The sequence below is a fragment of the Rhinatrema bivittatum genome, chromosome 1 (genome assembly GCF_901001135.1).
Source record: "Rhinatrema bivittatum chromosome 1, aRhiBiv1.1, whole genome shotgun sequence".
In the NCBI taxonomy this organism is placed as follows: domain Eukaryota; kingdom Metazoa; phylum Chordata; class Amphibia; order Gymnophiona; family Rhinatrematidae; genus Rhinatrema; species Rhinatrema bivittatum.
Window position 1 is genome coordinate 706149428 of NC_042615.1, and position 13914 is coordinate 706163341.

A 13914-nucleotide genomic window follows, 5' to 3' on the forward strand; every position below is an offset into this window, starting at 1 on the left:
CCAACCATTCCTGGATCTGAAACAGGTCAACAGAGCCCTGCGCGTTCTGCGTTTTCGGATGGAGACGCTGAGGTCGGTTATTGCGGCCGTCCACAAGGGAGAGTATTTGGCTTCTTTAGATCTAACCGAGGCGTATCTCCATATAGGAATTCAGGAGTATCATCAGAGATTTCTGAGGTTCTAGGGGAGCATTATCAGTTTTGCGCCCTGCCGTTTGGATTGGCAACGGCCCCCAGAATATTCACCAAGGTGTTGGTGGTCGTTGCGGCATCCCTTCGCCGCCACGGAATTCTACTGCATCCCTATTTGGACGATTGGCTCATATGGGCGAAGTCGGAGGCTCTTTGCAAGTTAGCGGTTCAATCAGTGTTGGATCAGCTATAAACGCTCGGTTGGGTAATCAACTTTGCGAAGAGTCAGCTAGTCCCAAATCAGCAATTGGAATTTCTGGGAGCCCGATTCGATACCTCGGCGGGCAAAGTCTTTCTACCCTGACAGCGGATGGTCAATTTAATGACTCAAGTGCGGAGCCTGTTGGAGCTACCCTTACCTACAGCCTGGGATTATTTACAGGTGCTTGGACATATGGCTTCTACTCTGGAAATGGTTCCTTGGGCCTTTGCTCATATGCGCCCCTTGCAGGGAGCGCTGCTTTCCCGCTGGGATCCCAAGTCGGAGGACTATCAACTGCTCGTGCCATTGCTGGAGCCGGCACGGTCCAGTCTCAGTTGGTGGTTACTCCCGGGCCACCTTCTTCAAGGGGTGGACTTGGAACCTCCACCTTGGGTCATTGTTACGACAGATGCCAGTTTGACAGGCTGGGGGGCAGTATGTCAATCCAGAGCAGTACAGGGTCGATGGTCTCATCGACAGACCACATTGTCGATCAATCGGTTAGAGACCAGGGTGGTACGTCTAGCCTTACGTCGATTTCTCCCATTGGTGCACCGCAAGGCCGTGCAGATTCTATCAGACAATGCGACAACCGTAGCGTATATAAACAGGCAAGGGGGCACAAGAAGTCGTCCGGTCGCCGCAGAAGCAAGGCTATTGATGGCCTGGGCGGAACGCTTCTTGACCCACATCGTGGCCTCTCACATCGCAGGCATGGACAGTGTCCAGGCGGATTTCCTCAGTCAACAGCACCTGGATCTAGGAGAGTGGGAACTGTCCTCCGAGGCGATGCAACTCATAGCTCACTGCTGGGGGACCCTGCGCTTGGATTTAATGGCGACTCGGTTGAACGTCAAAGCGGCTCGTTTCTTCAGTCGAAGGAGAGAACACGGTTCAGAAGGGGTAGTTGCTCTGGTGCTTCCGTGGCCTCTGCACATACTTATTTATGTGTTTCCCCCGTGGCCTCTGGTGGGAAAGATTCTAAGGCACATATAGAGTCCCACCGGGGTCTGGTTATTCTAGTGGCCCTGGAGTGGCCAAGAAGGCCATGGTTCGCGGATCTCGTCAACCTAGCGATAGACGGTCCTTTACGTCTCAGGCATCTCCTGAATCTTCTGCGTCAGGGTCCAGTATTTTTCGATCTAGCGGATCGCTTTTGTCTAGCAGCTTGGCTTATGAGAGGAGATAACTAAGAAAGAAAGGTTATCCGGAAGCTGTGATTTCCACTCTTCTTAGATCGCGTAAGACTTCGACGTTCCTCGCCTATTCTAGGGTTTGGAAGGTTTTTGATTCCTGGTGCAGTGGGTTGAGGTTGTCCCCATGGAGGGCCTCCATAGGGCATATCCTCGCGTTTTTACAAGGCGGCTTACAGAAGGGCCTAGCTTACAGTTCGCTTCGTGTGCAGGTAGTGACCCTGGGCTGTCTACGAGGCAAAATTGATGGATCATCTGTTGCCTGTCACCCGGATGTTGCTCAATTTTTACGCGGGGTCCGGAATTTGCATCCTCCGGTAAGAGCACCTTGTCTATCCTGGAGCTTGAATTTGGTTCTTCGTGGTCTCTGCGCTTCACCATTTGAACCTATCAAACGGGCTACTTTGAAGGACTTAACTCTCAAAACAGTTTTTCTGGTGGCTATTGCTTCGGCACATCGTATTTCGGAACTCCAAGCATTGTCGTGCAGAGAGCCGTTCTTGCGTATCTTTGAGTCCGGAGTGTCTTTATGGATGGTTCCATCCTTTTTGCCAAAAGTGGTTTCGGCCTTTCACGTAAATCAGGCGGTGGAATTGCCTACCTTATCAGAGGAGGATCTCCACTCTTCTCGAGACCTGAGACGCTTAGATGTCCGTAGGACACTTTTGAGGTATTTGGAGATGACTAACGATTTTCGACGATCGGATCATCTATTCGTTTTGTGGAATGGTCCCAAGAAGGGACTTCAGGCTTCTAAGACTACTATCGCCCGTTGGTTGAAGGGCACAATTGCTTCTGCATACATCTGTGACGGTCGTCCTGTACCTGATGGTCTTAAGGCTCACTCTCTCAGGGCTCAGGCGGCATCATGGGCTGAAAGTCAGTTTGTGTCGCCCCAGGAAATTTGCAGGGCGGCCACTTAGAAGTCATTACACACGTTTGCTAGACATTATCGGTTGGATGTCAGGGATCCAGCAGATTCTTTTGGCAGCAGTGTGCTTCGAGCGGGACTCTCCGGGTCCCACCCCATTTAAGGCGGCTCGGGTACATCTCAACAGTCTGGACTGATCCTGGTACGTACAAGGGAAAGGAAAATTAGTTTCTTACCAGATAATTTTCGTTCCTGTAGTACCTAGGATCAGTCCAGACGCCCGCCCAAGTCTTTTTAATCATAGGAGAGTCCGCTCGTATTCTTTCTGTTCCTTTATTTCTTTACAGTTCCTGATGCTGCAGAGTATGGTCATGCACATTGCTGTGTATGTTTCGGCAAGTTATGCGATGTTTTCAGTTCTCATATAGGAAGTTAAAATACTATTTGGTCTAGTCATTGGTTATTAAAAAAAAAAAAGTTTTGCTGTTCAGCATGAGTGGGAGACTATATATTTCATTCTACTTTTGATATTCTTATACTGAGGGATCGCCGGTGGCACACCGGTATATCTAAGGGGTGCTTTTCAGCTTTTCTCTGACTCCATCTGCTGGAGGGGAAGCATAACCCAGCAGTCTGGACTGATCGTAGGTACTACAGGAACGAAAATTCAGGTAAGAAACTAATTTTCCTTTACAGCGTCTTGAATCCGTGTGGAAATTTCAAGCTTTAAAGATTCTGTGGGATTCCCAGCCAAGGGTAAATAAAAAGTGGTGTCATTGAGTTGGCGATGAACCTCTGTCATCACACACAGTCCGATTTATTTTTCTTTGTTCTGGAGGTAGTTGTTACACCCACTAGAGGTGGTAACTTTGAGCATTTGATCCGACGTGAGCAGAAATGGATACATCTGCTGAACACTGTTACCCCCGCTGGCTTAAACAAGGAGATAGAGTGGTTTTATTTCACCTGATTCTCATTGGTTAACCCGTCCCTTGCCCTGATTGGTGGATCTGTCTGATAGCTGATTGGCCCGTGACTTTTTGACGCCTTTTTTGATAGCGTTTAAGAATACCTGCATTACAGTAAAAGACGCGCTCCCTGCCATATCACCTTTAAAATCTGACGAAGGTATGATTCATTGTTGTAAGTACATATTTGTAATTTGATTTCTGTTCGGCACTGTTCCCATTTTTAACATAGTCCTTTTTGACGCTTTGCTTATAGAACTGTTGATACTACCTGTGTGTCCCTCCCGACGCAGCCTCAGCGAAACACGGGTCCATGTCGGGGGAACCCCTTTGGAATACAATAATATTTACAGTGGAGTTGCCAGATGTAAAAATAAAAAAGTTTTGATTAAAACTTTTGGATCTCTGGACTATGTGAACCCTTTCCAGTACTATTCTTGGCGGTATATATCTATATATATATATATCTATATCTATATCTATATATAGATATATATATATTCTGAGTGCTGGCCTTGCTCGTGTGCTTTCCTGGACTTTCTCCCTTCATAAAGTATACCACAGACCCTTTGGTTTGACTCTCATTTTCTCAGAACTAAGGATCCTCTGTGCTGCTCCTATGCTTCCTTGAATTCCTTCATTGGTTTTTTTTATCCATGTCACTTCCACTGAGATGTTTTTATGTATATCATAGTTTCATATCATAACCCAATTTTCTAATCTAGAACTTCCTTTCCACTGAAATGTTCACATTGTGTGGATTATTTATAATTTTGAGGTATTTGCGTGTCTTGTTCATATCTCCTGAACTCTTCCTCTCTTCTGGAGTATTTATATTTTAGAAAAGGAAAGATTGTTAAGGGGCCAATGTACTAAACTGTGGTAAATTTGTAAGGTCTGTTGATTTCTCCCTGTGTATTAACACAGTGGCTACCCAAGTCTTTCCTCAGGGACCCTCAGCCATTTGATTTATCAGGATTGAATATGCATGAGTTGTATTTCATGCACGCTAGGCAAATATATCTTGTGAATATCCTGAAAAAGCTGACTGGATGGGGTTTCCTGAGAACAGGTTTGGGAACCTCCTTTTCTAACATAAAATGTATAAATTGTAACATTTTCTATGGTATTGTTATCATATAGACCTCTGCACCTACAGTAAATTGACCAAATGGTGGCCACAGAACTTGTGCAATGGTAGCCCCTCTTGATTACTGTAAACGTTTGACAAGATTGCAGAGAGCTGTTGGAGGATAGATGAGTTGGAAGAGGAAGATGAGAAGAAATGTTAAGTGCAGAATGTGTTTGGGCATCAGGTATTGATATGTTTGTGGTGGGTTGTGTTACTGTTGACAGAGCATCATTCGATGTGATGAAGATGAAGCTCATGTTGCATCCATGTACTGCACGGTTTGTGCTTCTCATCTGTGTGCAGACTGTTCCCAGCTCACACATTCTACAAAGACGCTAGCAAAGCACCGGCGCGTGCCCCTAGCTGATAAACCTCATGAGAAGACCATGTGTTGCCAGCATCAAGTACATGCCATTGAATTTGTTTGTTTAGAAGAAGGTTGTCAAGGTAGTCCGCTTATGTGCTGCGTCTGCAAAGAATATGGAAAACATCAAGGTCACAAGGTATTTCCTATTTGTCATTTAATTATTCGCTCCATTCAAATAAGTGGTTTTAAAGATGTCCTCTGGAGAGAAACCTCTCTTGAATAAAATTAAATGTGTGTATGATCATTAACTGTCTGCCAATATTGGCTGAGTTTGCTGGCTAGAATCACATTTTGAAAATCAGTTTCTGTATAATATGCAAAAATGAGGGTGGAAAAAGTTTTAGTAAACTTAGGCTTCAACCACACTTGGCAGGAGCTGGGTGGAAGTCTCTCTCAAATTCAGAGGGAGACCAAGAAGACATAGCTGGGGTGAAGAATTGGATATCAGCATGTATCTTATAGTTTATCCCTAGCTTGCAAGTAACTTACTGAGGGGGAGGGGGGGGGGCAAGCAGATGTTGAATAACATAGCAGGTAAGACCTAAACCTGGGGAACACCTGTAGAGATGGAATACCATGAGGAAATCCCAGAAGTGGACCTTATCTGCTTTGTGTGATTACTCAAAGAACAGGTGAACCATGATAAAACTGATCCAGATATCCCAATGTCCATTAACCTGTAGATCAGGACACGCTGCTGAAATATCAAATAATGCCATCACATACTGTATCTTGTGCCACTATGAAAACCTCACCTAATTATAGCTAGACTAGATAAGTGTTTCAGTATTGAAATGTTTACAAAAAAAAAATTTATGGTCAATTATAGAATATTGCTTTCCTTGTAAATAACATTTGTGGGGTGTGGGGTTTTTTTTTTTTTTTTAGGAATTTTTAGAACTATTTACATTCACATAAGGCCTGATTTTCCTAGTGAGTAGCCAGATAGACTTGGGACCAATGGGATATGCTCCCCTGCCAGCAGATGGAGATGGAGTCAGATTTAAAAGCTGACCGCCCTAGATACACCCCTGCAGTGACTTCAGCCCTTCAGTATTTCTCCGTCTCCAGTAGATGGTGGATATACCCCTCTATGGAGATTGCTGTACTTTTTGGAAGAAGAAATTCTACATTTAAATTGGAGAAAAAATTCAGCCCCGCTCTCCTGCAGTGATACCTAAAGGTTCCTCCCCCAGTTGTCAATTCCTGAGGCGATTTCCAAGATCTCTGAGGTTTGTCTTGGTCCAGTAGCCAGTTCCCGGTGTGGGCTTTGCTGCTTAAGCAGCTGAAAGGCAGCGGGTGCAGGAAGCAAAGCACTCCCCCCGCAGTCAGAGACTGGTTTTTTTTTGGTTTTTTTTAAACGTTTATTAGAAAAGTGCAAAATTTCCAGTGCTACATTGAACAAATAACATTCAAAGCATTAATCTCTATGATATATAACAAAGCTATGCTCTCCAACCGTCCATACATTAATAATTGGAATCTAGTTTTGTATACATAGTTATCATTACTACACTGTAAAAGCTGTAAACAATATGTACATTAATCATGGAACTATAATGACCTGCTTTGTTCTAATAAACTACTGATTTGTAACCGTGTAGTGTTGTCTAATATGTATGGAAATTTTTAGTTTTGTAGTTGTTTAGTTTCCATCCCCCCCCCCCCCCCCCCCCCCCCCAGTCATCTGATTATATTGAAAGTGAATCTCCAAGGTGGTCTCCTGATAATACTTCTCACATAAAGTACCAAAAGAAAAACAATAAAATCAAAGTCATCAATTACAGCATCTATAAAGTCATCCCAGTTAGAGCTGAGTGGTTAACCAGGGTTCATAAGGGGCCCATATCTGGTGAAATTGTTTTAGGCGTTTATGTTTATGTGCTGTGATTTTCCCCAGGGTGTATAGGGTGTGTACCCTGGCTTGAATGAGCTGGATAGTGGGGTTTCCGTCGACTTCCACAGTTGTGCTATGGTACACCTAGTAGCAACAATACTAAATTTTATAAATCTCACATGTATAGATTTTTCCCCATCACTCTCCAAATTGAGAAGTGCCTGTGGCGCATTGATCTTAACTGGTTCATGGAGAATGTCAGAGACCGTTTCTATACTCTGCCAGTAAGCGCTGAGCCCCCAGGTAAGTGGGTTTTTTTTTTTGTTTTGATTTGTTTTTTTAAAAGACAAGAGTTACCTCTTGATTCAGAGATGTTTGGAGGGGTTTTCAGTAAGATGTCCTCCCATCTCCTTGCTTGGTGCGCCGTACCAATATCTTTCCTGATCCCATTGGAAAGGGGAAATGGGCTTCTGTGCGGGTTGAGCAGCCTCCGGCTGAACTAGGCCCCACTTTAGGCTTGGTAGGCCACAGTGGCTCCATCTTGCGTGCGCCTTTGTGCATGCCATATTTCCCTCCATAGAATGTAGGTACGCGCAGTGCATCGGCTCTGCGCATGCGCTGCATGCACAATGCTGGGCGCGTACATACACACATAACCTAAGCGCAGAATACAGGTAAAGCCGTGCACACGGCTGTGCACACACCTTGCCGTGACCGCCTAGGCGCCTGAAATTTGTGTGCATAAAATTTTAAGTGCGAGTAGACAGAATGCACAGTTCCTGCCACCAGTGGCTCCGGCAGCCAAGAAACATAAGCATCTTTCTTTCTGTGCTGCTTGTTATATTACGCCTTCACAGTCTGACCTGGATCCCAGCTTATGTCAGCACTGTGAGGGAGCCCAGGGAGAGTTGTCCTCCCCAGACTTTGCTAAGCTCGCCGCCTCCCATTCAGAGGATGGGTCAGCCACAGCCTTAAGTGGAAGTACCCTGGATCTGAGTACCCATGTGACTGGGTCATCCATGGGAGAGGGAAATTCAGAGGCGCCTACCCCAGTACCTCCTGGGCTAGGCATAGACCTGGCTGCCTTCTCTTGGGTGGAATTTTTCCAGGGCCTTCAAGCCTTCATACAGCAGACTTGCTACCTCACTTGCCCCTGTCTGGACAGAGCCTCAGCTGGTAAGACCTCCCTCACCCAGTCCTATCGGCAGACCTCGAGGCATCCCACGCCTCACTGAGGGTATCCTTGGCAGGGACCCAGACGGCACGGACGAAGAGGATACGGATTCCTTGGAATCTTAATCTAGTATTGGAATTTTTGACAGGGCCCTCCTTTCTGCTGCTGCACAGTCTTTCCTTGCTTTTATTAATCTTGAAAACAATGTTCCTGGTGGCTATATGCTCAGCACATCACATCTCTGCACTGCAGGCATTGTTGTGTCAGGAACCGTTCCTCCGGATGACTCCAAGAGTGTTCCAGCTTTGTTCCGTTCCATCCTTCTTGCCCACGGTCTCGGAGTTTCATTTGAATCAGTCCATTTCGTTGCCATCCCTAGATAAGAACAAGGATGCAGAAGAATACCACCGCCTCTGTTATTTGAATGTCAGTAGACGTTTGATGTGGTATCTGGAAGTTTCAGAACCTATCTGAAAGATGGACCGCCTGTTTGTCCTTCATGCTGGAAGGAAGCAGGGTGAACCAGCTTCACGGGCTACTACAGCTCGCTGGCTTAAGGAGGTGCTCATGGGAACCACTAGGACTCAGGCAGTCTCATGGGCAGAAGCTAGACTGCCGAGTGAAGACGTGGTCCTCCTTACACACCTTCTTCAGGTGTTGTCACCTGGATGTACAGGCCTAAGAGGATGCAGCCTTTGCAAGGGGGGTGTTAACCGGCGCGCGGGCAGCCTCCCATCCCGATCGGGAGTAGCTTTTGTACATTCCATTGGTCCTGAGCCCATCTGGCTACACGCTAGGAAATGGAGAAATTATTTACCTGATAATTTTGTTTTCTTTAGTGTAGACAGATGGACTCAGCATCCCGCCCACAGCTGCCCAAGAACAGTGCCAAGGATTTGCCTATGAGGTGGATATCGATTCCAAGAGATTACGGGTAAGCCGTCATCCAGTCTCTATAACAGGGCATCTGTATTCTTACTGGAGTTCAGTATTTATGATTGGTTGCGTACAGTTACGGTTATCTGTTTTTAATCATTTTTAATCAAGTTTTTTCATTAGTGTGTCCTCAGTGGCTTTTGAAGAGAATACTGAAGGGCTGAAGTCACTGCAGGGGTGTGTATATAGGGTGACGACATCTTTGAAATCTAACTCTTGTCTCCATCTGCTGCAAGGGAACATAACCCATTGGTCCTGAGTCCATCTGTTTACACTGAGGAAAACAAAATTATCAGGTAAATAATTTCTCCATTTAGTCCTTTCATGTAGCTGTATGCTGACACTTTATTGGAAACGCTCACACTAACCAGCCTGCAAATAAAGTCTCTAGACATGTTCATATCTTTTCAGTTATTCTGCTCTAGAGCTTAATCCTTGTAGAAGAAACAATGCTTGTGTTATTGTCCAGAGAGTTCATTTGACATTTGAATAGTAACATGTTTCTTTTGTAAATAGTCAAATTGTATATTTCGGTGAATGTCTAAGTGAACAGAAGTGGATGCTACTTCTGCATCATATGGAGTTAAACACCAGATGATACAGCAGGTGAATTTTTTTTCACCAATAAGTTGGATTTTATTGTGCAAATACAATAAAACTTTTAATTTTATGAATCACTATCATCAGGTCTATGATTATATTATTCATATCCTCGTTAAGAAGTAGGTTGTTCTTATGATGATCTGTACTGCATGTTTGGGCTATTTTAAGATGTAATTCTGAGTATTTGGATATGATTTTTTGTTTTATTCATATATTCTCTGAGGGCAAGCAGAATGGTAGTCCTCACATATGGGTGATGTCAGTTGAAGGAGCCCAGCACAGAAAAATTATATCAGTTACTAGAACTTTGAGCCTCACTGGGCCATACTCACAGCATGCTATTATGCCACATGTTCACACAGTGTCCCTTCATTCTCTTTTTCCATGGAGCAGTGGATTGCATTTGAGCTGCCTCTTTTCTGAAATTTTGTACGGGTTTTTCATGCATTTTCCTTTTAGCTTTGTTCTGTCCATCATGAGGTCCTGTAGTCTCTTTCCTTGTGGTTCCTTGGGTAAAGGTTTTCAGCGTTTTTCTAAGTTTCTGTTCGCTGCTGTTCCCCCAGGATGGTGGGGCTGTCTGTGCCTGCCAGCCATTGATACCCTTATAGTTTGCTCCAACATGTCTAGCAGATTCCAGCAGTACCCTCTATGCAGCAGGACCATGTCTGTCATGAACCTCCATGATAAATGTGTCCTATGCTTGCGGGCATTGCATGATGTCTAGGGATACTGCAGGTGTGGAGAACTTCATCCAAAAGGATGAAAGTACTGGTTGCAGCTTATGGAATGTTTTATGCAGGTCCTGGAAGATTGATCAATCGGAATCTGCATAGACATCGAAGGATCTTGGAGCTGCACCAATGGGGGGGAGGGGGGCTAGGGGCAGTTCCCTCAATGTCTGTGGCTGCTAGGTAACCCGGAGACAGATCAACATCTGACTCCTCCCATTTGAAGATAGCATCGAGGGAAGCTGAGGAAGCATCTGCATCAGTCCCCATTGATGCACAACACCTGGAAGGAGAGGTTTTCAGGAAGCTTTGCTAATTTCCCGCATAGCCAGTACAGGCGGAATATCCTGAAGCAGGTGAACAAAAGGTTGGGGGTGCAGAAAATATGATGTTGTTGAAATATCGAGTGTGTTTTACTGTGGGGTTAGGGGCATACACTCCCCTGCCTGTGGGCTTCAGATTTCTGTCTAGAAATTCGAGGAAGACTTGCTGACATGCTCTGCAGTGGAGAGATTCTCTTTGGACATAGAGTCAATGATGAGGTAACAGATCTGAAATCATTGTGCAGCACTCCAAATCTCTCCATAGCTATTCCAGACTGCTGCTTCTTCAGGAGGTACCTGAGGTCAGGGTAGAGGAGACACTTCCACCTGAGGAGGCATTGCCCTCTGCCCCCTTGGTCCCAGTCGCAACAGGCCCTTCGTGCCCATCCAAGGCAGCAGGGGGGGCACCTAAGTCAGACTGCATCCCAGTCAGTACCTGGGATGGGGTTTTGTCTGGACCGCAGAGAGCATAGGTAGATCCCAGTATCCTTACCAGTCAGGGACAGGCTGTGGTTTTATGTAAGCCATAGGCCTAGTATAACCTTGGACATGTGTGTCCTCCACGTTGTCAAGAGGTTACAAATTGAACCTATTGGTCTCTTACCAAATTGGCCCCCTAGACCTATCTTAGAAGTGCTTCAAATGGACCACGCCACACTCCTAATAGCCAAAGGACTCCATGAAGTTAGCAAGTAGCACATTTAAAACTAATTGGCGAAAATTCTTTTTCACTCAATGCACAATTAAGCTCTGGAATTTGTTGCCAGAGGATGTGAACATGTCATACTGGGTCAGACCAAGGGTCCATGTGGTTAGTGCAGTTAGTGTAGCTTGGTTTAAAAAAAGGTTTGGATACGTTTTTGTGGGGAGAAGTCCATTAACTGCTATTAATCAAGGTGACTTAGGGAATAGCCTCTGCTATTACTGGCATCAGTAGCATGGGATCTACTTAATGTATGGGTACTTGTAGTCTGGTTTGGCCTCTGTTGGAAACAGGATGCTGGCTTGATGGACCTGTAGTCTGACCCAGTTTGGTAATTTCTTATGTCCTTAAGGCAAAGAGGGCAGCAATGATACTTCAAGTATTTCCTGACTCTGTAGGCTATAATTTGCATATAAATCTTATACACCAACTATACCTCTTTATTTTGATCTGAATCTTTCAAATAATATTTTGAGACAGTTTACCTTAGATATGGAATTTTTATTAGGGATAGTGTTAGGAATTCAGTACAACTTCTTATTGATTTGTCAGAGGAAGGATTACAAGCTAGCAAAACTTTAGAATAGGAAATTATTCTGTTCTTAGGTTATATTTTATATTAAGTAAACAGCAAAACCCTTGCATATCAAAGTAACTGCAACTTGCACTTCAGTAGTTAATTGATATTATCTGGCTTCCACTGGTAAGAGTTTGTAAAGAAATGCCCAAAACATCACCCAGGTAATCTGTGCTGAGAATCTCGAGCAGGCCAGCTGTTACAGGATCGGCTTCAGCTACTGGCTGATGAAACACACTGGCCTTGCTGTCTGCATGAACTATAATCAGCCTGACTGGGGATAGACCCTGTGCCTGGAGTAAAACGGTAATCATTTTTTCCGTGGCTGATTATGGCAGAAGGATGTCGATTGGCTTCAGTTATTCCTGTCCCCCCTGTCTTTTTTTTTTTTTTGTTCTTCACATTATAAACACACTTTTTCAGTGACTTGTTGCAAAATAAGTCCATAATTAGCAGTGTGATTGGGCCAAATGGTCCATCTTTTCAATGTGGGGTTTTTTTTTCTTTATCTCTTCATTCTACTCTGGGGCAGAGAGGCATTGGGCAGGAGTACAGGACAAACATCTTGCTGATGAACCCATCAGTGCTGGTTGGTGGATAGTAAAACCCAGTCTTCTAAGCACCTAGGCCAGGCGCCTGTCTTCAAAGCATAGCCCTCTATTGTTCCAAGGCAGCTCTGCAAATATGTTTGTTTATGTAGAACAATCATGCCAGACTCTTGGCTGCCTTGACAGAAAAGTCCAGTTTGTCTGCATAGTTTTGCAGAGAAAAATAGGTCAAACGTCCATTTTGTATTTGACCAGAGACCTCCATTTTTCCTGAGTACATGGTTATAAGGCTTTAGGGCATTGCTTCTACAATTCTAAAGAAAACAAGGGGACTTCGTCCCATCCTAGACCTAAGATCCTTGAACAAATTGATCAAAGGAGAAGCATTCAAGATGGTTTTCCTGGGCAACTTAATTCCTTCCTTCAAAAAGGGAACTAACTCTGCAGTTACAGTCTAAAAGATGCTTATGTTCATATGGAGGTTTTTCCTGGTCACGGGATATCTCAGATTCAGAGTAGGAAACCTCCACCTCCAGTATTGCTTTCTACCATTTGGGCAGACATCTGCTCCACATGTATTTACAAAATGCCTGACTATGGTGGTCTTACCTTCTACATGGTGATGGTATGTGCCAATCACACTAAGCTGGACTCTTACTGAGTTGCCCTTGAGACAAGCATCAAATAACTGTGGAAGATAAACAGTGTTTGTGTGGAGCAGGAGAAAATCTAGAGCACACCTCATCCACTTCAGTCCACAGGACTTCCTAGTGAAAGCTTTTCTTGAAGCCAAAAAAACATAAGACATCCTTCAAAACATTAAGGGGATTGCAGAATGAACCTCTCAACATCTAAGTGGAAAACAATAGGGACGTTAGGTAGGGATGGTACAACTTCCTTGATACTAAGTGATATCTGGGGTCCTATCAGCCTGATCGATTTCCAGAAGGGCATTTCCTGTAGGAGCAGGAACCAGATATATCTCAGCCAAATGGGGGCTATGAGAATCAAAGTCCCCTTGTCTTCTTTGAGCTTCAACAAGAGCTTCACCACTAGCAGAATTAGAGGATATGCGTATAGAAGACCTCTGCCCCAATGCTGGGCAAAAGCATCTAAGTTTAGTTTGCTGTGTGCCTCTGTCTGGAACAGAATAGAGGGATGCTCCTGTTGGGAGACAAATAGATCCACTACTAGAGTTCCCTAGTACTCTAGTACTAGGGACTGCACCAACCAATTCACTAGGGACTGCACTGCACCAACCAATTCACGTTCTCCACTCTAGACAGGTAAGTATCTCTGAGAACCATCCCTTGAGAAATGGCCTAGCCCCACAACTGGACCGCCTCCTGACAATGAAGGTACAAGCCCTCATTGAACAAAACTCTGAATTTCGCATTGTGTGTTTTTTGCCTCATTAGGCCACACCCCTGAGGCCATGATGAGAGACCACAATTGTGTGGCTTGTGGCATCAAGAAGGTACCAATGGTGGCAGGCTCCCTATGTCCAGTATGCAACCGGTAGACTGTGCAGGGACCCACAAGAGCCACAGGCCTCCCCACC

General features: G+C 44.8%; 1 protein-coding gene across 3 annotated transcripts in view; it reads left to right on the plus strand.

Annotated features, from left to right (window-relative positions):
* TRIM23 (tripartite motif containing 23) overlaps nt 1-13914 on the plus strand; it is a 94242-nt gene that overhangs the window by 42959 nt on the left and 37369 nt on the right. For all 3 annotated transcript variants that reach the window (XM_029576133.1, XM_029576143.1, XM_029576125.1), the window contains exon 4: nt 4782-5060. In XM_029576133.1, coding sequence (XP_029431993.1) covers nt 4782-5060 — 279 coding nt within the window. The remainder of the gene's footprint in view (nt 1-4781; nt 5061-13914) is intronic.